At 47.3% G+C, this 27,404-nt stretch overlaps 2 protein-coding genes and 1 pseudogene across 4 annotated transcripts; 2 read left to right on the forward strand and 1 right to left on the reverse strand.

Moving 5' to 3' along the window:
- Positions 1 to 5,737: 5,737 nt before the first annotated feature.
- On the forward strand, positions 5,738 to 7,110 carry LOC110507283 (P2Y purinoceptor 13 pseudogene; annotated as a pseudogene). Its single transcript, XR_016492544.1, has one exon. The product of XR_016492544.1 is annotated as a P2Y purinoceptor 13 pseudogene (transcript).
- A 7,033-nt stretch (positions 7,111 to 14,143) lies between these two features.
- On the forward strand, positions 14,144 to 20,045 carry LOC110508059 (P2Y purinoceptor 13). 2 transcript variants are annotated; one of them, XM_090224078.1, is made up of 5 exons: positions 14,146 to 14,613; positions 15,025 to 15,093; positions 15,347 to 15,546; positions 15,650 to 16,039; positions 17,668 to 20,045. In XM_090224078.1, exons 3-5 carry the CDS (start codon positions 15,364 to 15,366, stop codon positions 18,133 to 18,135), a joined length of 1,041 nt encoding a protein of 346 aa, XP_090080204.1. In that variant the 5' UTR covers positions 14,146 to 14,613; positions 15,025 to 15,093; positions 15,347 to 15,363; the 3' UTR covers positions 18,136 to 20,045. The 2 variants fall into 2 exon arrangements, with proteins under 2 accessions (XP_021444183.2, XP_090080204.1); XM_021588508.3 differs by lacking the exon at positions 15,025 to 15,093 and having other exon boundaries at positions 14,144 to 14,613.
- Positions 20,046 to 21,062: 1,017 nt separating this feature from the next.
- neu4 (sialidase 4) lies at positions 21,063 to 26,676 on the reverse strand. The gene is made up of 3 exons (XM_036965653.2): positions 26,222 to 26,676; positions 22,954 to 23,209; positions 21,063 to 22,812 (listed from the first exon to the last, which is right to left on the reverse strand). Exons 1-3 carry the CDS (start codon positions 26,663 to 26,665, stop codon positions 21,734 to 21,736), a joined length of 1,779 nt encoding a protein of 592 aa, XP_036821548.2. The 5' UTR covers positions 26,666 to 26,676; the 3' UTR covers positions 21,063 to 21,733.
- Positions 26,677 to 27,404: the final 728 nt, after the last annotated feature.

The raw sequence follows: 27,404 nt of genomic DNA on the forward strand, positions 1-27,404 counted from the left end.
CCAGTGAGCTGAGATAAGGCGGAGCTTTATCTAGCATAGACTTATAGATGATCGGGAGCCAGTGGGTCTGGCGACTAATATGTAGCGAGGGCCAGCTGACTAGAACATACAGGTCGCAGTGGTGGGTGGTATAAGGGGCTTTGGTGACAAAATGGATGGCACTGTGATAGACTGCATCCAGTTTGCTGAGTAGTATTGGAAGCTATTGGAAGCTATTTTGTAAGTGGCATCACCAAAGTCGAGGATTGGTAGGGTATGTTTGGCGGCGTGAGTAAGGAAGGCTTTGTTGCGAAATAGGAAGCCGATTCTAGATTTAATTTTGGATTTGGAGATGTTTAATATAAGTCTGGAAGGAGAGTTTACAGTCTAGCCAGACACCTAGGTAATTGTAGTTGTCCACATATTCTAAGTCAGAACCATCCAGAGTAGTGATGCTAGTCTGGCAGGCGGGTGCGGGCAGCGAACGGTTGAAAAGCATGCATTTGGTTTTACTAGCGTTTAAGAGCATTTGGAGGCCACTGAAGGAGTGTTGTATGGCATTGAAGCTTGTTTGGAGATGAGTTGAAACAGTGTCCAAAGAAGGGCCAGATGTAAATGAATGGTGTTGCCTGCGTGGAGGTGGATCAGGGAATCACCCGCAGCAAGAGCAACAACGTTGATATATACAGAGAAAAGAGTCGGCCTGAGAATTGAACCCTGTGGTACCCCCATAGAGTCTGCCAGAGGTCAGTGAACCAGGCAGGGCAGTCATTTGAGAAACTAAGGCTGTTGAGTCTGCCGATAAGAATACGGTGATTGACAGAGTCGAAAGCCTTGGCCAGGTCGATGAAGACGGCAGCACATTACTGTCTTTTCTATGGCGGTTATGATATTGTTTAGTACCTGCAACCGTGACCAGCTCGGAAACCGGATTGCACAGCGAAGAAGGTAAGGAGGGATTCGAAATGGTCAGTGATCTGTTTGTTAACTTTGCTTTCGAAGACTTTAGAAAGTTAGGGCAGGATGGATATAGATCTATAACAGTTTGGGTCTAGAGTGTCACCCCCTTTTAAGAGGGGGTGACACCGCGGCAGCTTTCCAATCTTTAGGGATCTCGGACGATACGAAAGAGGTTGAACAGACTGGTAATAGGGGTTGCAACAATGGCAGCGGATAATTTTAGAAAGAGAGGGTCCAGATTGTCTAGCCCAGCTGATTTGTACAGATCCAGGTTTTGCAGCTCTTTCAGAACATCTGCTATCTGGATTTGGGTGAAGGAGAAGCTGGGGAGGCTTGGGCAAGTAGCTGCGGGGGGTGCGGAGTTGTTGGCCGGGGTTGGGGTAGCCAGGAGGAAAGCATGGCCAGCCGTAGAGAAATACTTATTGAAATTCTCGAGTATCGTGGATTTATCGGTGGTGACAGTGTTTCCTAGCCTCAGTGCAGTGGGCAGCTGGGAGGAGGTGCTCTTATTCTCCGTGGACTTTACAGTGTCCCAAAACGTTTTGGAGCTAGAGCTACAGGATGCAAATTTCTGTTTAAAAAAGCTAGTCTTTGATTTCCTGAGTGCCTGCGGTATTGGTTCCTGACTTCCATGAAAAGTTGCATATCCCAGGGACTAGTGACAGTGATGAGGGGTGGTCGTTTGACCGCGGACCCATAGCGGATGCTCACTGAGATACTGATTGAAAACAGAAGAGGTGTATTTGGAGGGCAAGTTGGTCAGGATAATATCTATGAGGGTGCCCATGTTTACGGATTTAGGGTTGTACCTGGTGGGTTCCTTGATAATTTGTGTGAGATTGAGGCCATCTATCTTAGATTGTAGGACTGCCACGGTGTTAAGCATATCCCACTTTAGCTCACCTAACAGAATGAACTCTGAAGATAGATGGGGGACAATCAATTCACATATGGTGTCCAGGGCACTGCTGGGAGCTTACGGGGGTCTATAACAGGCGGCAACAGTGAGAGACTTATTTCTGGAGAGATACATTTTTTAATTAGAAGCTCAAACTGTTTGGGCATAGACCTGGAAAGTATGATAGAACTTTGCAGGCTATCTCTGGAGTAGATTGCAAGTCCTCCACCTTTTTGATGGAAAATGTTGCTGTTGGGTATGGAAATCTCAGAATTCTTGGTGGGCTTCCTAAGCCAGGATTCAGACACGGCAAGGACATCAGGGATGGCGGAGTGTGCTAAAGCAGTGAGTAAAACAAACTTAGGGAGGAGGCTTCTGATGTTAACGTGCATGAAACCAAGGCTTTTTCAGTTATGGAAGTCAACAAATGAGAGTTCCTGGGGACACGCAGGGCCTGGGTTAACCTACACGTCACCCGAGGAACAGAGGAGGAGTAGGATGAGGGTACGGCTAAAGGCTATCAAGACTGGTCGTCTAGTGCGTTGGGGACAGAGAAAAAAGGAGCAGATTTCTGGGCGTGGTAGAATAGATTCAGGGCATAATGAACAGGCTGATGATTTTATTTATTTATTTTTATTTTACCTTTATTTAACCAGGTAGGCAAGTTGAGAACAAGTTCTCATTTACAATTGCGACCTGGCCAAGATAAAGCAAAGCAGTTCGACAGATACAACAACACAGAGTTACACATGGAGTAAAACAAACATACAGTCAATAATAAAGTATAAACAAGTCTATATACAATGTGAGCAAATGAGGTGAGAAGGGAGGTAAAGGCAAAAAAGGCCTTGGTGGCAAGGTAAATACAATATAGCAAGTAAAACACTGGAATGGTAGTTTTGCAATGGAAGAATGTGCAAAGTAGAAATAAAAATAATGGGGTGCAGAGGAGCAAAATAAATAAATTAATTAAATACAGTTGGGAAAGAGGTAGTTGATAGGGCTAAATTATAGGTGGGCTATGTACAGGTGCAGTAATCTGTGAGCTGCTCTGACAGTTGGTGCTTAAAGCTAGTGAGGGAGATAAGTGTTTCGAGTTTCAGAGATTTTTGTAGTTCGTTCCAGTCATTGGCAGCAGAGAACTGGAAAGAGAGGCGGCCAAAGAAAGAATTGGTTTTGGGGGTGACTAGAGAGATATACCTGCTGGAGCGTGTGCTACAGGTGGGAGATTCTATGGTGACCAGCGAGCTGAGATAAGGGGGGACTTTACCTAGCAGGGTCTTGTAGATGACATGGAGCCAGTGGGTTTGGCGACGAGTATGAAGCGAGGGCCAGCCAACGAGAGCGTACAGGTCGCAATGGTGGGTAGTATATGGGGCTTTGGTGACAAAACGGATTGCACTGTGATAGACTGCATCCAATTTGTTGAGTAGGGTATTGGAGGCTATTTTGTAAATTACATCGCCAAAGTCGAGGATTGGTAGGATGGTCAGTTTTATAAGGGTATGTTTGGCAGCATGAGTGAAGGATGCTTTGTTGCGAAATAGGAAGCCAATTCTAGATTTAACTTTGAATTGGAGATGTTTGATATGGGTCTGGAAGGAGAGTTTACAGTCTAACCAGACACCTAAGTATTTGTAGTTGTCCACGTATTCTAAGTCAGAGCCGTCCAGAGTAGTGATGTTGGACAGGCGGGTAGGTGCAGGTAGCGATCGGTTGAAGAGCATGCATTTAGTTTTACTTGTATTTAAGAGCAATTGAAGGCCACGGAAGGAGAGTTGTATGGCATTGAAGCTTGCCTGGAGGGTTGTTAACACAGTGTCCAAAGAAAGGCCGGAAGTATACAGAATGGTGTCGTCTGCGTAGAGGTGGGTCAGAGACTCACCAGCAGCAAGAGCGACCTCATTGATGTATACAGAGAAGAGAGTCGGTCCAAGAATGGAACCCTGTGGCACCCCCATAGAGACTGCCAGAGGTCCGGACAACAGACCCTCCGATTTGACACACTGAACTCTATCAGAGAAGTAGTTGGTGAACCAGGCGAGGCAATCATTTGAGAAACCAAGGCTGTTGAGTCTGCCGATGAGGATGTGGTGATTGACAGAGTCGAAAGCCTTGGCCAGATCAATGAATACGGCTGCACAGTAATGTTTCTTATCGATGGCGGTTAAGATATCGTTTAGGACCTTGAGCGTGGCTGAGGTGCACCCATGACCAGCTCTGAAACCAGATTGCATAGCAGAGAAGGTATGGTGAGATTCAAAATGGTCGGTAATCTGTTTGTTGACTTGGCTTTCGAAGACCTTAGAAAGGCATGGTAGGATAGATATAGGTCTGTAGCAGTTTGGGTCAAGAGTGTCCCCCCCTTTGAAGAGGGGGATGACCGCAGCTGCTTTCCAATCTTTGGGAATCTCAGACGACACGAAAGAGAGGTTGAACAGGCTAGTAATAGAAAGAAAGGGTCCAGATTGTCTAGCCCGGCTGATTTGTAGGGGTCCAGATTTTGCAGCTCTTTCAGAACATCAGCTGAATGGATTTGGGAGAAGGAGAAATGGGGAAGGCTTGGGCGAGTTGCTGTTGGGGGTGCAGTGCTGTTGACAGGGGTAGGAGTAGCCAGGTGGAAAGCATGGCCAGCAGTAGAAAAATGCTTATTGAAATTTTCAATTATGGTGGATTTATCAGTGGTGACAGTGTTTCCTATCTTCAGTGCAGTGGGCAGCTGGGAGGAGGTGTTCTTATTCTCCATGGACTTTACAGTGTCCCAGATAAGAAAGGTTGCATCTCTGGACGTGCTAGTTATGCTGGGGGAGGTCCCCGCATGTGTGGGAGGTGGGACAAAGGAGGTGTCTGAGGCATGTTGAGTGGGACTAGGGGCTCCGCAGTAAACTAAAACAATGATAACTATTCTAAACAACAGTGTACAAGGCATATTGACATTTGAGAGAGACATAAAGCGAGGCATAAAGCAATCACAGGTGTTGATGGGGAGAGCCAGCTAAGACAACAACGGGTAAGACAACGACCACTAATTATCTTAGGCAACAACAACAGGTAAAATGGTGATGAATGGGCGGAGATGGTCAGTTAACTACACATAGAGCCTGAGTTCTAGGCTGGGGCTGAAAGATAAACAAAAAAATAAACAAAATGGAGTATTGTGACTAATGAACAGTCCAGCAGGTATCAGCTATGTAGCCAAGTGATCATAGGATCCAGTGAACAGCAACAGGTAGAACAGGGAAGCGTTACTACGCTAGCACGCGGGAGACACAGCGTTTAAAGTTTGCAGGCCGGGGTAAGTAGGAGCATCTGTTCCGACGTCCGGAATTGGCCGGTTGAGGGCACAGCAGATGGAGTTACATCGGTGGACCAGTCGTGGTGGTACAGGCCGGATGGCGAAAGAGGTATTGTAGTTGTAGTAATTTTGTTTTCTAGCCGGGAGATGCGCCTGGCTCGCGGCTAATTGGTGCTAGCGTTGGGGCAGGGACGTTAGCCAGCATAGCCACTCTGTAGCAGCTAGCTAGCAGCGATGATCCGATGCAAAGGTCTAGAGCTTATGACAAGGATCTGGTGGAGTAGTGGATTCTATCAGTGTTGGGGTAGAGTCCGGGAGGCATCGGCTGTGTAGCCGAGTGATCACAGAGTAGGCCAGGAGGTGGGCCTGGCTCAGGGCTAGCTTTGGGGCTGGGTCACTCTGTGGCAGCTAGCTAGCTTGTTATTGCTAACAAAAGCAATGCAAATCATGTTAAATGATGCAAGGTGATTCAAAGGTTTTCCTCAGTGTCTTCATTTTGCATGTTTTCGTATTGACTTAGGAAAGTCCTTGAATAAGTTCCTCATTTGGCAAACAATGGATTAGACTGAGATATTTCCATAACTTTTCTTCTCCCTTTTTTCAGATGCTACAATGACATCTAACCTGACATCCCCCCTGTTTCTTCTGGACTGTGGCTCTTTCAATTATCACGACCTAGATGTGGTTATCCCATGTCTGTACTTTGCAATGTTCCCACTTGCCTTGATGTTGAATGGGGTCGCGTCCTGGGTCTCCCTGCACCTGAGCTCAACCTCCACCTTCATGGTGTATCTGAAGAACCTTTTGGCCGCTGACCTTCTCATGACCCTGACCATGCCTATTGTGGCGGCCAGTAAACTTCCTACGTCATCTGTGGGGTTACGACTGTTCTCCTGTCGCTACTCAGGTGTCATCTTCTACACATGCATGTACACAAGCATCACTCTACTGGGCCTCATCAGTCTGGACCGCTTCTTCAAGATCGTCAGGCCCTGTGGCAGGTTGTTGGGTCAGAACCTGGTCTTCGGTAAGGTACTGTCTGTCTCTGTGTGGGTGGCGCTGTTTGGAGCCACTGCTCTCCCTACCATTATCCTGACCAATCAGGGTGCCAGCAACAAGACGGATGCCTCCTGTATGTCCATGAAGAGCCCAGCCGGGGTCAGACTTCACACAGTGGTGGTTGTGTTCATGGATGTCTTGTTCTGGGCCGTAAGCATACTGGTTGTAGTTTGCTACATGTGCATCACCAACAAGGTCCTCCAGTCCTTCAGAAATTCCGGCAGCGAAAACAGTCAGGGCAAGCAAAAGACAAAGGTCCGTGTCTTCCTGGTTCTGGTCGTGTTCTCTGTGTGCTTCATTCCATTCCACATCATGCGGATCCCACGGACCATTCAGCAGACCAACAATGTCAACGGCTGTTCTCAAGTCTCCATCAACATCGCTCAAAAGGTGACCCTGTGGCTGTCCACCGTCAACATCTGCCTGGACCCACTCCTCTACTTCTTCCTGTGCAGGGAGTTCAAAGAGAAACTTATGGGGATGCTGAAGAGAAAAGGGACACCTTCACAAATGACATCAGGCACCACATAGAACCGCTCAACATAGACAGGGAGGAGTATCATCCAATTAGACATTTCTCTAATTGAGACAAAAACACATTGTAGGCTAAATAGGGGATTTGAATAAAATGTCCTGAGGAAAACTAAATAACTTTGTCTTAGATTGGTTTTCTTTTGTTCTATACTTGTTAAAATGTTTCTACCCATAATTGTTGGAGAGCAAGTTGGATTACTGTGATGTGTGGTTGTCTCACCTAGCTACCTTAAGATGGATGCACTAACTGTAAGTCAATCTGATTAATGACTAAAATCTAAATGTAAAATGAATTAGGTCACACAAGCTGTTATTTCACCGTTACTTTAGCTTGTTATCACAGAGCATGTAAAACCACCCATTGGGTATAAACTGGTTGAATCAATGTTGTTTTAACGTAATGTGTCAACGTATTGTGATGTGGAATCTACGTGAACATTTTTACATTGGATTTGACGACCAGGTGCTTTCCCTCGCTGAGGCTGACTTGAGGAAAACTCTCAAAAGAGTGAATAATCACAAAGTCGCCATCCCAGATGACGTCCCCCGGGCCACGTCCTCAGTGTGTGTGCTGACCAACTGGCAGATGTCTTCTCAGATATATTCAACCTGTCCCTGTCCCAGGTTGTAGTCCCAATCTGCTTTAAATAGATCACCATTGTCCCAGTGCCCAAGACAAACAAGGTGACATGCCCAAATGAATATGGTGCTGTTGCCCTCACCTCAGTCCTTTTTTAAATGTACTTAACACTTATTTTACCAGGTAAGTTGACTGAGAACACATTTTAATTTACAGCAATGACCTGGGGAAGAGTTACAGGGGAAAGGAGGGCGGGTGAATGAGCCAATTGGAAGCTGGGGATCAAATCAAATCAAATGTTATTTGTCACATGCACATGGTTAGCAGATGTTAATGCGAGTGTAGCGAAATGCTCGTGCTTCTAGTTCCGACAATGCAGTAATAACCAACGAGTAATCTAGCTAACAATTCCAAAACTACTACCTTATACACATAAGTGTAAAGGGATAAAAAATATGTACATAAATATATATGAATGAGTGATGGTACAGAGCGGCATAGGCAAGATGCAGTAGATGGTATCGAGTACAGTAAATACATATGAGATGAGTATGTAAACAAAGTGGCATAGTTTAAAGTGGCATGTCTTACATAAAGATGCAGTAGATGATATAGAGTACAGTATATACGTAGACATATGAGATGAATAATGTAGGGTATGTAAACATTATATTAAGTAGCATTGTTTAAAGTGGCTAGTGATATATTTTACATCAATTCCCATTATTAAAGTGGCTGGAGTTGAGTCAGTGTGTTGGCAGCAGCCACTCAATGTTAGTGGTGGCTGTTTAACAGTCTGATGGCCTTGAGATAGAAGCTGTTTTTCAGTCTCTCGGTCCCAGCTTTGATGCACCTGTACTGACCTTGCCTTCTGGATGATTAGTTGACCATGACAATATGAGGGCCAGATTCGGAATTTAGCCAGGATACCGGGGTTAACACCCCTACTCTTACAATAAGTGCCATGGGATCTTTAGTGACCACAGAGTGGCAGGACACCTGTTTAACATCCCATCTGAAAGATGGCACCCTACACAGGGCAACGTCCTCAATCATTGCCCTGGGGTATTGGGATATTTATTTGAGGGACCAGAGGAATGGTTGCCTCCAACTGGTCCTCCAACACCACTTTCAACAGCATCTGGTCTCCCATCTAGGGACCAACCAGGACCAAACCAAGTTAGCTTCAGAAGCAAGCAAGCAGTGGGATGCAGGGTGGTATGCTGCTGGCGCAGGGCGGTCATGAAGTGCTTAGAGAGGCTGATCATGGCCCACATCAAGGCCAGCATACTGGGCACATAATTTTTCTACTGTCTAAAAGATCCATGGAAAACGTCATTTCCATCGCTATTCACACAGCCGTAAAACCTCTGGACAAGAGGAACACCTATGTGAGAATGATGTTCATTGACTATTGTTCAGCATTCAACACAATTGTTCCCTCCAAGCTCGACACCAAGCTCAGAGCCATGGGTCTGGACACCACCCTCTGCAAATGGATCCTGGACTTCCTGACGGGCAGACCATCACAGGCTGTGAGGATTGGCAAAAACACCTCCTCCCCACTGACTCTTAACACGGGGTTCCCCCAGGGGTGTGTCCTCAGCCCTCTGCTGTACTCCCGTAGGGTCCCCCCAGGGGTGTGTCCTCTGTCCTCTGCTGTACTCCCTGTTCACCCATGACAATGTTGCTTTGCACGACACCAACTCCACCAGTTTGCTGACGACACTACAGTTGTAGGCCTGATAACCGACGATAACAAGTCAGCCTATAGGGAGGGGGTAAGTGAACTGGCATTGTGGTGTCATGACAACAACCTTACCCTCAACGTCAGCAAAACAAAGTAGTTGATTGATGACTTCAGGAAGCAGAGGAAGGAACATGCCCTGATCCACATCAACGGGACTACAGTAGAGAGTCTCAAGTTTTAAGTTCCTCAGCGTCCACATCACCGAGGACCCGTCATGGACTAACAACACCACTCTTGTAAAGAGGGAGCAACAGCATCTCTACTTCCTGAGGCGGCTGAAGAAATTTGGCATGGCACGCCATGCCCTCTCCAAATACTACTGCTGCTTTACTTCTGTTTTTGTTCGTTGTCCTGTTGCATCACCCAACTTCTTTTGAGCTTCAATTGGCGGACAGATAGCCTTACATTCTCCTGAAAAATGTATTTATAGACTTGGGAATTCATTTCCCCGTCGATGATAGCAAGCTGTCCAGGACTTGAGGCAGCAAAGCAGCCCCAAACCACAATGCTCCCTCCACCATACTTTACAGTTGGGAAGAGGTTTTGATGTTGGTGTGCTGTGCCTTTTTTTCTCCACACATAGTGTTGTGTGTTCCTTCCAAACAACTCAATTGTAGTTAAATTGTTTTGCCAACAGCACTTTTGGACAGCAGTGGCTTCTTCCGTAGTGTCCTCCCATGAACATCATTCTTGTTTAGTGTTTCACGTATTGTAGGCTCGTCAACAGAGATGTTAGCATGTTCGGTAAGTCTTTAGCTGACACTCTTCTTAACCTCATTGAGTATTCTGTGCTGTGCTCTGGCAGTCATCTTTGCAGGACGGCCACTCCTAGGGAGAGTAGCAACAGTGCTGAACTGTCTCCATTGATTGACAATTTGTCTTACCGTGGACTAATGAACATCAAGGCTTTTAGAGATACTTTTGTAACCCTTTCCAGCTTTATGCAAGTCAACAATTAGGTCTTCTGAGATCTCTTTTGTTCGAGGCATGGTTCACATCAGGCAATGCTTCTTGTGAATAGCGAACTCAAATTTTGAGAGTGTTTTTTATAGGGCAGGGCAGCTCTAACCAACATCTCCAATCTCGTCTCATTGATTGGACTCCAGGTTAGCTGACTCCTGACTCCAATTAGCTTTCGGAGTCATTACCCTCGGGGGAATGCATGTTTCAAGATAGTGTGCAAAGGTCGCAGGTCTGTGAAGATCTTCCCAATCGCTGTAATAATCTGTGTAGAATATTGAACAGCGTTGATCACATCACACCATGTACTTTAATGTCATCTCATTCTCAACTGCAATCCAGGTTATTGGGTTATGCTATTAGATGAAACACAGTGATAACACATTGAGTTGATGTATAAATACAAAATATCTGACATTGTATTCCCATTTGAACTTTGTTGTGCTTTTAGATAGTTGAAAGCATAGTAGTAACACGTTGAAAATTCAACAAACTTTTGACTGTGTTTTTGAGTGGGTGATTATTATAAGGGCACAAGGCGAGACTCAAATGCAGACACAGGAGGCAGATGGTTGAGCTCCGATATTTAAACCAAAAGGGGGGAGGCAAAAGACAGGTCGGGGACAGGCGAGAGTTCATAAACCAGGTCAGAGTCCAAACAGTACCAGGGGATAGGCAGGCTCGAGGTCAAGACAGGCAGGTGGAGATGGTGTTAGGGCAGGCAAGGGTCAAAACCAGGAGGGTTTGGAAAAAACAGAGACTTGGGAAAAAAAAATAGGAGCTAGGAGAACAAGACAAACTGGCACAGAGACAGGAAACACAGGGATAAATACACCGGGGACTAATGGGGAAAAAAGGAGACACCTGGGGGTGGGAGGAGACAATCACAAAGACAGGTGAAACAGATCAGGGCGTGACCAACCTAAGAATGAGTCCATCAAAACAATGATAATAGTAGTGATAGTAAATGGTATTTCATATACAACACACACAACTGACCTTTTCAAGCACTTCTGTAAATAACCTTTAAACTTCAATGAAAGACCATAATAGAAGTGTGTCAGTTGGACTTTAATTTCATACAGGTTCCTCAGTGGTAGAGAAACTATTCTCATTATGGTTTTGCGTGGTTTGTAACAGTTGTTGGATATTTCGAAGGGAAGAAGTGTGTCACTCACTGCTGGTTCCATTACACATTCTGGCCTTCTTTAAAATTAAAAAAACTATTACACAGGAAGTCAGATATTTGATAACTAAACTGTGTAGCAAAATAAAGTGACAGTGGTGGAAAAAACGCAAGCTTCTGCAAGCACATTTCCCATTTCTCATAGCAGTGGTATGAAGTCCTTAAGTAAAAAAAATAAAAATGTAAAACTTTAAAGTACTAGTTAAGTAGTTTTTGGGCACTTTACTTTACTATTTATATATTTTACAACTTTTACTCCAAAAGAAAATAATGTACTTTTTACTCCTTACATTTTCCCTGACAACCAAAAGTACTCATTACATTTTGAATGCTTAGCAAGACAGGAAAATGGTCCAGTTCACGCACTTATCAAAAGAACATCCCTGGTCATCCCTACTGCCTCTGATCTGGCGTAGTCACTTAAACACAAATACTTTGTTTGTAAATGATGTCTAAGTTTACCAGTGGCTATTCGTGAATTTAAAAAACATAAAAACTTGTGCCGTCTGGTTTGCTTAATATAAGGAATTTGAAATGATTTATACTTTTTACTTTTGATACTTAAGTATATTTAAAAATACTTTTAGACTTTTACTCAAGTAATATTTTACTGGGTGACTTTCACGCATTCTTGAGTAATTTTCTATTAAGGTATCTTTACTTTTACTAAAGTATGACAATTGGGTACTTTTTCCACTAAAGATATCAGCCCTTAAACTCTCAGCCTCATGTTTCAGTTGCATGTTACACAGAGTTATGGTGGGTTTTAGAGATTACACAACAGAACAAACCCTCCAAGTCAAAGAAACACAGAAGCACTATAACACACAAACAACAAACAAATTATAATAGAGGACAACAAGGGCATTGAGATATCCTGCCTGCTGCATGCTTACTCCGACTCTGCATTGCGTGCATGTTGCCATGCACGCTACAACTCACACTACCATGCACACCACTACCATGCACACTACCATGCACATCACCGCCATGCACACCATTACCATGCACACTACCATGCACATCACCACCATGCACACCACTACCATGCACACTGCCATGCACACTACCATGCACATCACCACCATGCACACCACCATGCACACTACCATGCACATCACCACCATGCACACCACTACCATGCACACCACTACCATGCACATCACCACCATGCACACCACTACCATGCACACTACCATGCACATCACCACCATGCACACCACTACCATGCACACTGCCATGCACACTACCATGCACATCACCACCATGCACACTACCATGCACATCACCACCATGCACACGACTACCATGCACACTACCATGCACAATACCACCATGCACATAACCATGCACACTACCATGCACACTGCCATGCACACCACTACCATGCACACTACCATGCACAATACCATGCACAATACCACCATGCACACTACCATGCACACTACCATGCACACTACGCTGCACACTACCATGCACACCACTACCATGCACACTACCATGCACAATACCACCATGCACACCACTACCATGCACACTACCATGCACACCACTACCACGACCATGCACAGACTACCATGCACACTATCATGCACAATACCACCATGCACACCACCATGCACACTACCATGCACACTACCATGCACAATACCACCATGCACACTACCATGCACAATACCATGCACAATACCACCAAGCACATAACCATGCACACTACCATGCACACTGCCATGCATACCACTACCATGCACACTACCATGCACAATACCATGCACAATACCACCATGCACACTACCATGTACACTACCATGCACACTACCCTGCACACTACCATGCACACCACTACCATGCACACTACCATGCACACAACTACCATGCACACTACCATGCACACCACTACCACCACCATGCACAGACTACCATGCACACCACTACCATGCACAATACCACCATGCACACCACCATGCACACTACCATGCACAATACCACCATGCACACTACCATGCACACTACCATGCACAATACCACCATGCACACTACCATGCACACCACTACCATGCACACCACTACCATGCACACCACTACCATGCACACTTCCATGCACACTACCATGTACACCACTACCATGCACACCACTACCATGCACACCACTACCATGCACACCACTACCATGCACACTTCCATGCACACTACCATGTACACCACTACCATGCACACCACTACCATGCACACCACTACCATGCACACTTTCCTGCACACTACCATGTACACCACTACCATGCACACCACTACCATGCACACTTTCATGCACACTACCATGTACACCACTACCATGCACACCACTACCATGCACACCACTACCATGCACACTTTCATGCACACTACCATGTACACCACTACCATGCACACCACTACCATGCACACCACTACCATGCACACTTTCATGCACACTACCATGTACACCACTACCATGCACACCACTACCATGCACACCACTACCATGCACACTTTCATGCACACTACCATGTACACCACTACCATGCACACCACTACCATGCACACCACTACCATGCACACTACCATGCACACTACCATGCACACTACGCTGCACACTACCATGCACACCACTACCATGCACACTACCATGCACAATACAATGCAGCGTAGTAGACAGGGTGCTGAGGACTCTGGGCCCTATTCAATCAAAACCTGTCAGGAGATAAGAAGGCCCCACAGATACACAGTTGAAGACAGTAATCAATCAGCAGAGATGAATGATTTCTGCATGCTTGTCACTACACTGCCGCTTTGCTCTGGTTTGGCATCATTAAGACAGGGCTTTGAACATAGGAAAGAGAAATGGGTGGGAGGACTAGGCCAGGGAGAGTGAATGGGGTGTGGCCCTGGGGGGCCTCTTTAAGATCACAGTCAGGAAGTGTGTCCTGCCTGCTGCGTTCGCCGCTCGTTCACCAACTAGTGAAACTGACGCACACTGGCACTGGGAGACTGGCACCATGCCATACTAACCTCTCAGTGGACAATTAAACAGGAAGAGAGGAGGTACAGGCTCATTCACACAGGCAAAGTCACTCATTGGCAAAGTCATTGGGATTGTGACGAGACAGCCACACACAAGCTCTACGTAGAGACCCAGAGACCTCCTACAGAAAATACCATTACACGTGCATACAGTACGCTGAAATGGACCGGTTTGTTGGTCGGTGTGAAAGCCAATGTGACCCTTGAAAATAAAGAGAAATTGTTAAGTCTTGGAAAGATTGTAAGGAAAAAAACAGCTGAATTGGATATTTCACTTGTCCATATTGAGTGACGTTTGCTGAGTTTTTCTCTTCATATTGAGTGTTCCCTGTGAATTTCACATCTTCAACATTGAAACTTCAATCAAAGGAGGGTAAGGACATTTTAATTTATGCATTTAATGTAATTTATGATTATGTTTGACAGTGTATAACCATTCTGCATAACAATTGAATATTTTTTTATGTCACAGGGAAGAGTATACATTCAAGCATTTCAATGTAGTTTTTCGTTTAATGGCCTACTTCACAGCACATTCTTCGTGAGCTGTCCAAATCAAACTGAATGAATACAGATTCATGAAGGGACATCAAGTGTATTTTCAGGAATTTGGCTCAAATCTCTCATCAAGTTGTAGAAACATATTTTTAAAGGGATACATGTCTTCTGAGTATCAGCCTATAGACCCCTGAATGGATCCAACTTTGAAAATGTGCCTCGGTTGCCATAGCACCTGTTACTGCACTGAATGTGATTCTAAGCTGTTTAGACTTCTTATGTAAAGCGGAAGGCCAAGCGGATACAGAGACAGACGGACGGACGGACGGACGGACAGACAGACAGACAGGAGATTGTAAGAAACGACTGACACAGTAAATGTACTGTCTATCAACGGCATAAATTGAACCGCTCTGTACAGAGCACTAACCTACTTGATTTATTTATTATGTCCAAATAAATATTAAATACATTTTTAAACATACATTGTGAAGGGTCTTATGAAAAAGTGCATTCTAATTGTGCTGCATATTACACTGAATCTCTCTCTCTCTCTCTCTCTCTCTCTCTCTCTCTCTCTCTCTCTCTCTCTCTCTCTCTCTCTAAAGTACTTCTGGGCGTGAGGATGAACGGCAGCCAATCAAACCTGTCCCTGAAGTGTGTGCGTGACACCAGCGTGACGGCGGTGGTCTTCCCCTGTCTCTACAGCGCCCTCTTCCTGTTTGCGCTGGTACTCAACTGCCTGGCTGCATGGATCTTCTTCAACATCCGTAGCACCACCACCTTCGTGGTCTACCTGAAGAACGTAGTAAGGGAACCAGCATTTATTTTCTGTGATAAATCAATTTAGTTGTCTGACTGTCAATAATAGTTTAACAACATGACTGACGTGATGGCCTGTCCGTCAACAGGTGGTGGCAGACCTGCTGATGACCCTGTCCATTCCGTTGAAGGTCCTCGCGGACGCCGACGTGGGCTCCTGGCGTCTGCGTGCGTTCTACTGCCGCTACTCCGCCGTCCTCTTCTACACCACCATGTACATCAGCATCCTGCTCCTGGGGCTCATCAGCCTGGACCGCTACCTCAAGATAGTCAGGCCCTTTGGGAAGTGCGCCCTCCAGAGGGTCGGGGTGGGACAGGCCTTGAGTGCGGCCGTCTGGGCTGTGATGGTTTCTCTGGCTCTGCCCAATGCCATTCTGAGTGACCGCACACCGCTGTTCTCTGGTGGCCGGCTGAAGTGTACCTCTCTAAAGGGTCAGGCCGGCATGCTGTGGCACGAGGGCTTCAACTACTTCTGCCAAGTATGGGCAATATTCTTGTACACAACATGCAACCATTTCTAAGATTGTACTGAGTTCCAGTTCATATAAGAAATCAGTCAATTTATATAAATTCATTAGGCTCTAATCTATGGATTTCACATGACTGAGAATACAGATATGCATCAGTTGGTCACAGATACCTTAAAAAAATACAGTAGGGGCATCAGTATCTGATGTGACCACCACTTGCCTCATGCAGTGTGACACATCTCCTTCGCAGAGAGTTGATCAGGCTGTTTGTTGATTGTGGCCTGTGGAATGTTGTTCCACTCTTCTGCAAAGGCTGTGCGAAGTTGCTGGATATTGCAGGGAATTGGAACACGCTGTTGTACATGTCGATCCAGAGCATCCCAAACATGCTCAATGGGTGACATGTCTGGTGAGTATGCAGGCCATGGAAGAACAGACCTTTTCAGCTTCCAGGAATTGTGTACAGATCCTTGTCACATGGGGCCTTGCATTATCATGCTGAAACATGAGGTGATGGCGACGGATGAATGGCACAACAATGGGCCTCAGGATCTCGTCACCGTATTTCTGTGCATTCAAATTGCCATCAATAAATTGCATTTGTGTTCATTGTCCGTAGCTTACGCCTGCCCATACCATATCCACACCGCCACCATTAGGCACTCTCTTCACAATGTTGACATCAGCAAACCGCTCGCCCACACAACGCCATACACGCTGTCTGCCATCTGCCCGGTACAGTTGAAACCGGGATTCCTCCATGAAGAGCACACTTCTCCAGCGTGTCAGTGGACATCAACGGGGAGCATTTTCCCACTGAAGTCAGTTACTACCCTAAACTGCAGTCAAGTCAAGTCCCTGGTGAGGACGACGAGAATACAGATGAGCTTCCCTGAGACCGTTATCTTACAGTTTGTGCAGAAATTCTTCGGGTTGTACAAACCCACAGTTTCATCAGCTAGTGGCTTGTCTCAGACGATCCCGCAGGTGAAGAAGACGGATGTGGAAGTCTTGGGCTGGCATGGTTACATCTGGTCTGGGGTAGTGAGGCCAGTTGGATGGTGGAGGCGGCTTATGGTAGAGAAATTAACATTTAATTCTCAGGCTAAAGCTCAGCCCAGGACCTCCACATCTGGCGTCTTCACCTACGGGATTATCTGAGACCAGCCAACCGGACAGCTGAAGAAACTGAGGAGTATTTATGTCTGTAATAAAGCCCTTTTGTGGGGAAAAACTCATTCTGGTTGGCTAGGCCTGGCTTCTCAATAGGTCGGCCTGGCTCCCAAGTGGGTGGGCCTATGCCCTCCCAGGTTGTGCCCCTGCCCAGTCATGTGAAATCCATAGATTAGGGAAAATTTACTTATTTCAATTGACTGATTTCCTTACATGATATCAGTAAAATCATTGAAATTGTTGCATTTATACTGATTACATGTTGACACCCTGATGAAGGCGTTGGCCGGTAAGCGATAATAATGTATTTGAATAATGACTTAGCCAAACACATTAAAAGCTTTTTAACTTTCAAAAGCACACGAGTGCCTGGACTTAGCACCTATTTGTGATGAAAAATGTTGCTTTAGCTTTTCTGATGATGACGTTTGATGCCTTACGGGGTTTTCTCCTCCTCTTCCCAGGTGGTGTTTTGGGGAACACTGGCTCTGATGCTGCTGTGTTACACCTTCATCAGTCGGAAAGTCTACGAGTCTTACAAAGCCTCGCGTAGTGGTTCCAAAGCGGCCAGCCGCAGGACCAAGGCCAAAGTCTTTGTGGTGGTGGGGGTGTTTTTCGTTTGTTTCGCCCCTTTTCATTTCGCCAGGGTGCCCTACACTCTCACCCAGACCCGAAACATAGACAACCACTGTCGGGCGCAAAACGCACTCTACGTTGCCAAGGAGACCACTCTCTGGCTGTCTGCCACAAACGTGTGTCTGGACCCGCTGATCTATGTGTTCCTGTGCAGGGTGTTCCGGAAAAGATTGACTGCCACACTCAAACGCAAGCCCCTCCCCCAGGGCGGTTTGGAGTCGCCCACGGCAACCTCCACTCAGCTGGAGATGTCTCAGATAGTACATAACAGAATGTTGGATGTCAGTTCGGCCTAGAAGCACAACGGACATGTTTTTTTTTCCCAGCTCTATTAAATTGTAAATATATTTCGGCAAGATGTTAACCCCTGGACAGGTTGTGACCAGAGTAAAGCCATCAAATCATTTCTGGATAAGTGGCTCTGTTACTAAGACAGTGTTGCAGGTCTAATAGGCTATATAAACAGCAGTGTTCCCACATGACCTCTGTGATAGCCCATTGTGTGTGACGAGTATTTAGAAACAAAATGGCTGGTGTGACATCAGATAACTGCACCAGGGCTTTCTAAATATCATCACCAGACACAAGAGTCAACCCAGGCTAATGTGTCGGTCTCTAATGATCGCAAAGTCATCCTGTCTTTTTTTTCTCAGCGTAATTTACTGTCAGCTCTCACTTCCCTTTTCCTAATCTTCTCCAAAAATTACTTTCCTTCTTCTTAATTTCACCAGAAAGGAAAACAACTTGACTGAGTGCTTTTAGATAATGTGAGTGTGACGATGTAACATACACGCTTACGAAATGGTATGTTGTTTGTGTGTGTAGTATAGGGTGATGCAGTCTTTACATGTTGTTGGAAAGCAAGACAAAAGCACAGTTTCTCAGACATCTCATGCAAATACACTACATGTACAAAAATATGTGGACAGCCCTTCAAATTAATAGATTAAGCTATTTCAGCCACACCCGTTGCTGACAGCCATGCATTCTCCATAGACAAACATTGGCAGTGGGATGGCCTTACTGAAGAGCTCGGTGATTTTCAACGTGGCACCGTCATAGGACGCCACCTTTCCAACAAATCAGTTCGTCAAGTTTCTGCCCTGCTAGAGCTGCCCCGGTCTACTGTAAATGCTGTTATTGTGAAGTGGAAACGTCTAGGAGCAACAACGGCTCAGCTGCGAAATGGTAGGCCACACAAGCTCACAGAACGTGACCGCAGAGTGCTGAAGCACATAAAAATCATCTGTCCTCGGTTGCAACACCCACTACCGAGTTCCAAACTGGCCCTGGAAGCAACGTCAGCACAATAACTGTTCTTCAGGAGCTTCATGAAATGGGTTTCCATGGCCGAGCAGCCGCACAAAAGCCTAAGATCACCATGCGCATTGCCTAGTGTCGGCTGGAGTGATGTGAAGCTCGCCACAGTTGGACTCTTAAAGCAGTGGAAATTCCTTCTCTGGTGTGATGAATCACGCTTCACCATCTGGCAGTCCGACGGACGAACCTGGGTTTGGCGGATGCCAGCAGAAGGCAACCTGCCCAAATACATAGTGCCAACTGTAAAGTTTGGTGGAGAAGGAATAATGATCTGGGGCTGTTTTTCATGGTTCGGGCTAGGCCCCTTAGTTCCAGTGAAGGGAAAGCTTAATGCTACAGCATACAATGACATTCTAGACGATTCTGTGCTTCCAACTTTGTGGCAACAATTTTGGGAAAGCTATTTTCTGTTTCAGCATGACAATGTCCCCGTGCACAAAGGGAGGTCCATATAGAAATGGTTTGTCGAGATCGGTGTGGAAGAACTTGGCCTGCACGGAACCCTGACCTCAACCCCATCGAACACCTTTGGGATGAATTGGAACGTTGACTGCGAGCCAGGCCTAATCGCCCAACATCAGTGCCCAACCTCACTAATGCTCTTGTGGCTGTATGGAAGCAAGGCACCGCAGCAATGTTACAACATCTAGTGGAAAGCCTTCCCAGAAGAGTGGAGGCTGTTATGACAGCAAAGGGGAGACCAACTCCATTTTAATGGCCATGATTTTGGAATGAGATGTTCAACAAGCAGGTGTCCACATACTTTTGCTCATGTAGTGTACCAATCAGTACACAAATACTGCAGAGGAAGAATGGTTGGTTTAATAAAGAATGGTTGGTCTAATAAAGAATGGTTGGTTTAATAAAGAATGGTTGGTTTAATAAAGGATGGTTTGTTTAATAAAGAATGGTTGGTTTAATAAAGAATGGTTGGTTTAATAAAGAATGGTTGGTTTAAAAAAGAATGGTTGGTTTAATAAAGGATGGTTGGTGTAATAAAATATGGTTGGTTTAATAAAGAATGGTTGGTTTAATAAAGAATGGTTGGTTTAATAAAGGATGGTTGGTTTAAAAAAGAATGGTTGGTTTAATAAAGGATGGTTGGTGTAATAAAATATGGTTGGTTTAATAAAGGATGGTTTGTTTAATAAAGGATGGTTGGTTTAATAAAGAATGGTTGGTTTAATAAAGAATGGTTGGTTTAATAAAGGATGGTTGGTTTAAAAAAGAATGGTTGGTTTAATAAAGGATGGTTGGTGTAATAAAATATGGTTGGTTTAATAAAGAATGGTTGGTTTAATAAAGAATGGTTGGTTTAATAAAGGATTGTTGGTTTAATAAAGGATGGTTGGTTTAATAAAGAATGGTTGGTTTAATAAAGAATGGTTGGATTAATAAAGAATGGTTGGTTTAATAAAGAATGGTTGGTTTAATAAAGGATGGTTTGTTTAATAAAGAATGGTTGGTTTAATAAAGAATGGTTGGTTTAATAAAGAATGGTTGGTTTAATAAAGGATGGTTTGTTTAATAAAGGATGGTTGGTTTAATAAAGAATGGTTGGTTTAATAAAGAATGGTTGGTTTAATAAAGAATGGTTGGATTAATAAAGAATGGTTGGTTTAATAAAGAATGGTTGGTTTAATAAAGGATGGTTTGTTTAATAAAGAATGGTTGGTTTAATAAAGAATGGTTGGTTTAATAAAGAATGGTTGGTTTAATAAAGGATGGTTTGTTTAATAAAATATGGTTGGTTTAATAAAGAATGGTTGGTTTAATAAAGAATGGTTGGTTTAATAAAGAATGGTTGGTTTAATAAAGGATGGTTTGTTTAATAAAGGATGGTTGGTTTAATAAAGAATGGTTGGTTTAATAAAGAATGGTTGGTTTAATAAAGGATGGTTGGTTTAATAAAGAATGGTTGGTTTAATAAAGGATGGTTGGTTTAATAAAGGATGATTCAAAGTTATGTTTGTGAGCATCTAGTGGTGTTCTTGGTCGATTACAACAATCCAGCAGAAAATGCATTTCAAGTTATACAGATGTAGGCTCTTCATTTGATCACCCTTCTGCAGGATAACTTTCCTGCAATGCACGACATTTAAAACGTGCAGTGCATTTTAGGTTTAAAAATGATTATTTAGTTTGTCATTCCCACTTAGTAATTTCAGACTTGATTTTCCCTATATGAAAAATGTATCAACCCTTACAAAAATGTCCATTCATTATAATACACGTAATAATTCACATTTCCTTTTGCAGCAGGAGCAAACTGGCTCAAATTAAGATCCTACATCTGTAGGCTGCCCCTGGCTAATATTCAATAAATCGTGGCTACTACAGCAATGTTTCTGCATTATCGTGACACAACCACTACATGTAAACACACAGTATGTGCATTAAGTCGAGGGTTACTAGGCGTGGATGGACTAGATATCAGACAAAACAAATTCATCAGCAGACGTAAAACGTCAGAACTCTGTGGACCGCATTTAAATATGACTCTGTTGTACACTTTTTTCATGAGCTTCAGAAGGAAACGAGCAGAAAACACTAGGATTAACGGTTAATTAGCAGTTAGGAAACATTGCAAAGACCACATATATTCCTCGTCCTCCTCTTCCTCGCCTCTGGTCTCTCTTGCTTGCGTTGTGTTGTGTTGTGGAAGCTCTGTGTGTTGCTGGGTGGCTGTGTGTTGCTGGGTGACTGTGTGTTGCTGGGTGGCTGTGTGTTGCTGGGTGGCTGTGTGTTGCTGGGTGGCTGTGTGTTGCTGGGTGACTGTGTGTTGCTGGGTGGCTGTGTGTTGCTGAGTAGCTGTGTGTCGCTGCCTGACTTTGTGTTGCGTGGCAGGTTGTCAATGAGCTCGTAGAGGGTGAAGATGCTGAAGGAGATCTCATCATAAGCTGTGCTGGTGCCGCACTCAAACAGACAGGCGAAGGCCACGGCCGACGGGGCCCCAGCTGACGGCAGCTCCAGGTAGGCCAGGTCAGAGTAGGCACTGGGGCCCTCGTAGATCACCCACGGGCCAGACCAGCTGTCCGGGTCACGGGGGAACAGGCTGAGGTACACCCCCAGGTCCTTCCTCACGTTGGTCCACGTCGGGTGGGAGTACACCACCCAGGTGGGTGTAAGGAAATTCTGTGGGGAGCTGGGAGGGGGAGGGCCGGTGGGTGGGGAGGAGTCACCAGTCTTAGCCTCGAAGGATGTCCAGTGTCTGGCGTGGGTGGGTGGCCGAGGGCGGAGGTTGAGGTGTAGGGGGGCAGGGAACCCCACTACGCTACCGTGGCAGCCATTACGTGGCTCTGTGAGCCGCTGCACCAGCTGTCCATCCTGGAAGACAGCTCCATCATCCAGACTGAGGGCCTGGACCCTGCAGCCCAGAGGGCTCCGGGCGTTACAGTACAGCACGTTGGTGCCATCCTCCTGATCCACAGACACCATCTGGCACTCCACGCTCTCTGGCCCTGGCACCGCCTCCCCAAAACGCCACGTCCGCCCGTGGGTGTCGCTATGGAAACAGAAAGCGTGGGGTGTGGTCAGGCACAACTGGCCAAAGCACTCCTTGCAGTCGATGTGGTAGGCGTACGCTGGCACCAGCAGACGGCCTGACTTGAGCTGGATGCCGTGTCCCGGGCCCAGGGCGAAGGTTGCCCAGTCTGAGGAGGGGAAACACAACCAGAACCACAAACCACAAACAGAGAGATATGACACCATGTGAAATAAACACGTACTTCACCATAAAACATAGAACTTCATAACCTCGTGAGATCAACCTACCTGCTGTGACCGTGTCTCACCTTTGATGGTGTCTCCTATGACCCTCTTGGTGAGGTCAGTGGCAGGGCTCCAGGTGTTGCCCTGGTCGTTACTGGAGATGAAGCAGAGGCGCGTTACATTCTTACCCGTCACCAGCTGGTAGGACTCGGAGGTGTGGCCCAGCACAGCGATGAAGAACAGGAAGAGGGTGCCTGTGAACTCGTCATACAGAGGACACGGGTTCATCGACCGGTGGCCCGCCAACTGAGCCGTACCCAGAACACTCATGTCCTCCCACTGAGGAAGGAAGGGTAGAGACAGGGAGCGAGTTGGGGGGGGGGGGGGGGGGTAGAGACCGGGAGGGAGTTGGGGGGGGTAGAGACCGGGAGGGAGTTGGGGGGGTGGAGACAGGGAGGGAGGGTAGGAGGGTAGAGACAGGGATGGAGGGTAGGAGGGTAGAGACAGGGATGGAGGGTAGGAGGGTAGAGACAGGGATGGAGGGAAGGAGGGTAGAGACAGCGATAGAGGGTAGGAGGGTACAGACAGCGATAGAGGGTAGAGACAGGGAGGAAGGGTAGAGACAGAGTAGGAGGGTAGAGACCGAGTATGAGGGTAGAGACAGAGTAGGAGGGTAGAGACAGGGAGGGAGGATAGAGACAGGGAGGGAGGATAGAGACAGGGAGGGAGGGTAGAGACAGGGATGGAGGGTAGAAACAGTTAGGGAGGGTAGAAACAGGGAGGGAACAGGGAGGGAGGGTAGGAGGGTAGAGACAGGGAGGGAGGGTAGAGACCGAGTATGAGGGTAGGAACAGGTAAGGAGGGTAGAGACAGGGAGGGAGGATAGAGACAGGGAGGGAGGGTAGAGACAGGGATGGAGGGTAGAGACAGTTAGGGAGGGTAGAAACAGGTAAGGAGGGTAGAGACAGGGAGGGAGAATAGAGACAGGGAGGGAGGGTAGAGACAGGGAGGGTAGGAGGGTAGAGACAGGGAGGGAGGGTAGGAGGGTACAGACAGGGAGGGAGGGTAGAGACAGGGAGGGAGGGTAGGAGGGTAGAGACAGGGAGGAAGGGTAGAGACAGGGAGGGAGGGTAGAGACAGGGAGGGAGGGTAGGAGGGTAGAGACAGTAATGGAGGGTAGAGACAGGGAGGGAGGGTAGAGACAGGGAGGGAGGGTAGAGACAGGGAGGGAGGTTAGGAGGGTACAGACAGGGAGGGAGGGTAGAGGCGGGGAGGGTAGAGACAGGGAGGGAGGGTAGAGACAGGGAGGGAGGGTAGAGACAGGGAGGGAGGGAGGGTAGGAGGGTACAGACAGGGAGGGAGGGTAGAGACAGGGAGGGAGGGTAGAGACAGGGAGGGAGGGAGGGTAGGAGGGTACAGACAAGGAGGGAGGGTAGAGACAGGGAGGGAGGGTGGGAGGGTACAGACAAGGAGGGTAGAGACGGGGAGGGAGGGTACAGACAGGGAGGGAGGGTAGGAGGGTACAGACAGGGAGAGTCGAGACAGGGAGGGAGGGTAGAGACAGGGAGTGAGGATTGAGACAGGGAGGGAGCAGGGAGGGAGGGTAGGAGTGTACAGACAGGGAGGGAGGGAGGGAGGGAGGGAGGGAGGGAGGGAGGGAGGGAGGGAGGGAGGGTAGAGACAGGGAGGGAGGATAAAGACAGGGAGGGAGGGTAGGAGGGTACAGACAGGGAGGGAGGGTAGAGACAGGGAGGGAGGGTAGAGACAGGGAGGGAGGGTAGGAGGGTACAGACAGGGAGGGAGGGTAGAGACAGGGAGGGAGCAGGGAGGGAGGGAGGGAGGATAGAGACAGGGAGGGTAGAGACAGGGAGGGAGGATAGAGACAGGGAGGGAGGGTAGGAGGGTACAGACAGGGAGGGAGGGTAGAGACAGGGAGGGAGGGTAGAGACAGGGAGGGAGGGTAGGAGGGTACAGACAGGGAGGGAGGGTAGAGACAGGGAGGGAGGGTAGAGATAGGGAGGGAGGGTAGAGACAGGGAGGGTAGGAGGGTAGAGACAGGGAGGGAGGGTAGGAGGGTACAGACAGGGAGGGAGGGTAGGAGGGTACAGACAGGGAGGGAGGGTAGAGACAGGGAGGGAGGGTAGAGACAGGGAGGGAGGGAGGGTAGGAGGGTACAGACAAGGAGGGAGGGTAGAGACAGGGAGGGAGGGTGGGAGGGTACAGACAAGGAGGGTAGAGACAGGGAGGGAGGGTAGGAGGGTACAGACAGGGAGAGTCGAGACAGGGAGGGAGGGTAGAGACAGGGAGTGAGGATAGAGACAGGGAGGGAGCAGGGAGGGAGGGTAGGAGTGTACAGACAGGGAGGAAGGGAGGGAGGGAGGGAGGGAGGGAGGGAGGGAGGGAGGGAGGGAGGGAGGGAGGGAGGGAGGGAGGGAGGGAGGGTAGAGACAGGGAGGGAGGATAAAGACAGGGAGGGAGGGTAGGAGGGTACAGACAGGGAGGGAGGGTAGAGACAGGGAGGGAGGGTAGAGACAGGGAGGGAGGGTAGGAGGGTACAGACAGGGAGGGAGGGTAGAGACAGGGAGGGAGCAGGGAGGGAGGGAGGGAGGGTAGAGACAGGGAGGGAGGATAGAGACAGGGAGGGAGGGTAGGAGGGTACAGACAGGGAGGGAGGGTAGAGACAGGGAGGGAGGGTAGAGACAGGGAGGGAGGGTAGGAGGGTACAGACAGGGAGGGAGGGTAGAGACAGGGAGGGAGGGTAGAGATAGGGAGGGAGGGTAGAGACAGGGAGGGTAGGAGGGTAGAGACAGGGAGGGAGGGTAGGAGGGTACAGACAGGGAGGGAGGGTAGAGACAGGGAGGGAGGGTAGGAGGGTACAGACAGGGAGGAAGGGTAGAGACAGGGAGGGAGGGTAGAGACAGGGAGGGAGGGTAGGAGGGTAGAGATAGGGAGGGAGGGTAGAGACAGGGAGGGAGGGTAGGAGGGTAGAGACAGGGAGGGAGGGTAGAGACAGGGAGGGAGGGTAGAGACAGGGAGGGAGGGTAGGAGGGTAGAGACAGGGAGGGAGGGTAGAGACAGGGAGGGAGGGTAGAGACAGGGAGGGAGGGTAGGAGGGTAGAGACAGGGAGGGAGGGTAGAGACAGGGAGGGAGGGTAGATGTTAATATTAAGTATTAGGACACCTGTAATGACTTTGACCTATTCTAAATCTGTGACCTGTACTGACCTCTACATAGTTCCTGTAGAATGTGCCCTTGTGTCCTAACCTAAATCTGTGACCTGTACTGACCTCTACATAGTTCCTGTAGAATGTGCCCTTGTGTCCTAACCTAAATCTGTGACCTGTACTGACCTCTACATAGTTCCTGTAGAATGTGCCCTTGCGCATGACCAGCAGGTGAGCCTGGGCGTCTGAGGGGCTGAGTCTCTCCTCACAAAAGGCCAGGAAGGAGTTGGACAGGGACAGGTAGAGCAGGGCAGGGACACGGTACGTCACTCCATTGGCCTCCTTACGGAACAGCGCGGATCGCGCTGGGAAATACGGCGATGAACTCATGTCCTGTGTGTGTGTGTGTGTGTGTGTGTGTGTGTGTGTGTGTGTGTGTGTGTGTGTGTGTGTGTGTGTGCGTGTGCGTGCGTGCGTGCGTGCGTGCGTGCGTGCGTGCGTGCGTGTGTGCGGTCCCAGAGAAGTCCACCCCAGAGAGAGTGACACAGTTGAATTTAGAGAAATTGATCCGATATGCAGAGAGAAAGAGTTGTCCTTCAAACGGCCAGCAGAAAGTATTTTGTGGTTCATTCATAAAGAGCTGCCCAGTCCCAGATTGTGTAACAGAGTAATCACTTTAGCAGGGAATGAAAAAATCCTGCGATCCATTGATAGTCCATCCTTTCTAAAATTATATTATCCAATGGAAGCAAGACAGCATGCTGCACCAATTTAGAATTGGACATGTATGGCTGCTACTGCTACTACAACCTCTACTACCACTACTACCTTCACTACTACTACCTTCACCACTACTACCTTCACTACTATAACCTCTACTACCACTACTACCACCACTACTATAACCTCTACTACCACTACTACCACCACTACTATAACCTCTACTACCACCACTACTATAACCTCTACTACCACTACTACCTTCACTACTACTACCACCACTACTATCACCACTACTATCACCACTACTATCACCACTACTACCACCACTACTACCACTACTACTACCACCACTACTATCACCACTACTACCACTACTACTGTCACTACTACCACCACTACTACCACTACTACTACCACCACTACTATCACCACTACTACCACTACTACTGTCACTACTACCACCACTACTACCACTACTACTACCACCACTACTATCACCACTACTGCCACTACTAATGTCACTACTACCACCACTACTATAACCTCTACTACCACTACTACCTTCACTACTACTACCACCACTACTACTGTCACCACTACTATAACCTCTACTACCACTACTACTACTACCTTCACTACTACTACC

Source organism: Oncorhynchus mykiss, chromosome 27, assembly GCF_057628025.1.
Source record: "Oncorhynchus mykiss isolate SJ-2025 chromosome 27, ASM5762802v1, whole genome shotgun sequence".
In the NCBI taxonomy this organism is placed as follows: Eukaryota; Metazoa; Chordata; class Actinopteri; order Salmoniformes; family Salmonidae; genus Oncorhynchus; species Oncorhynchus mykiss.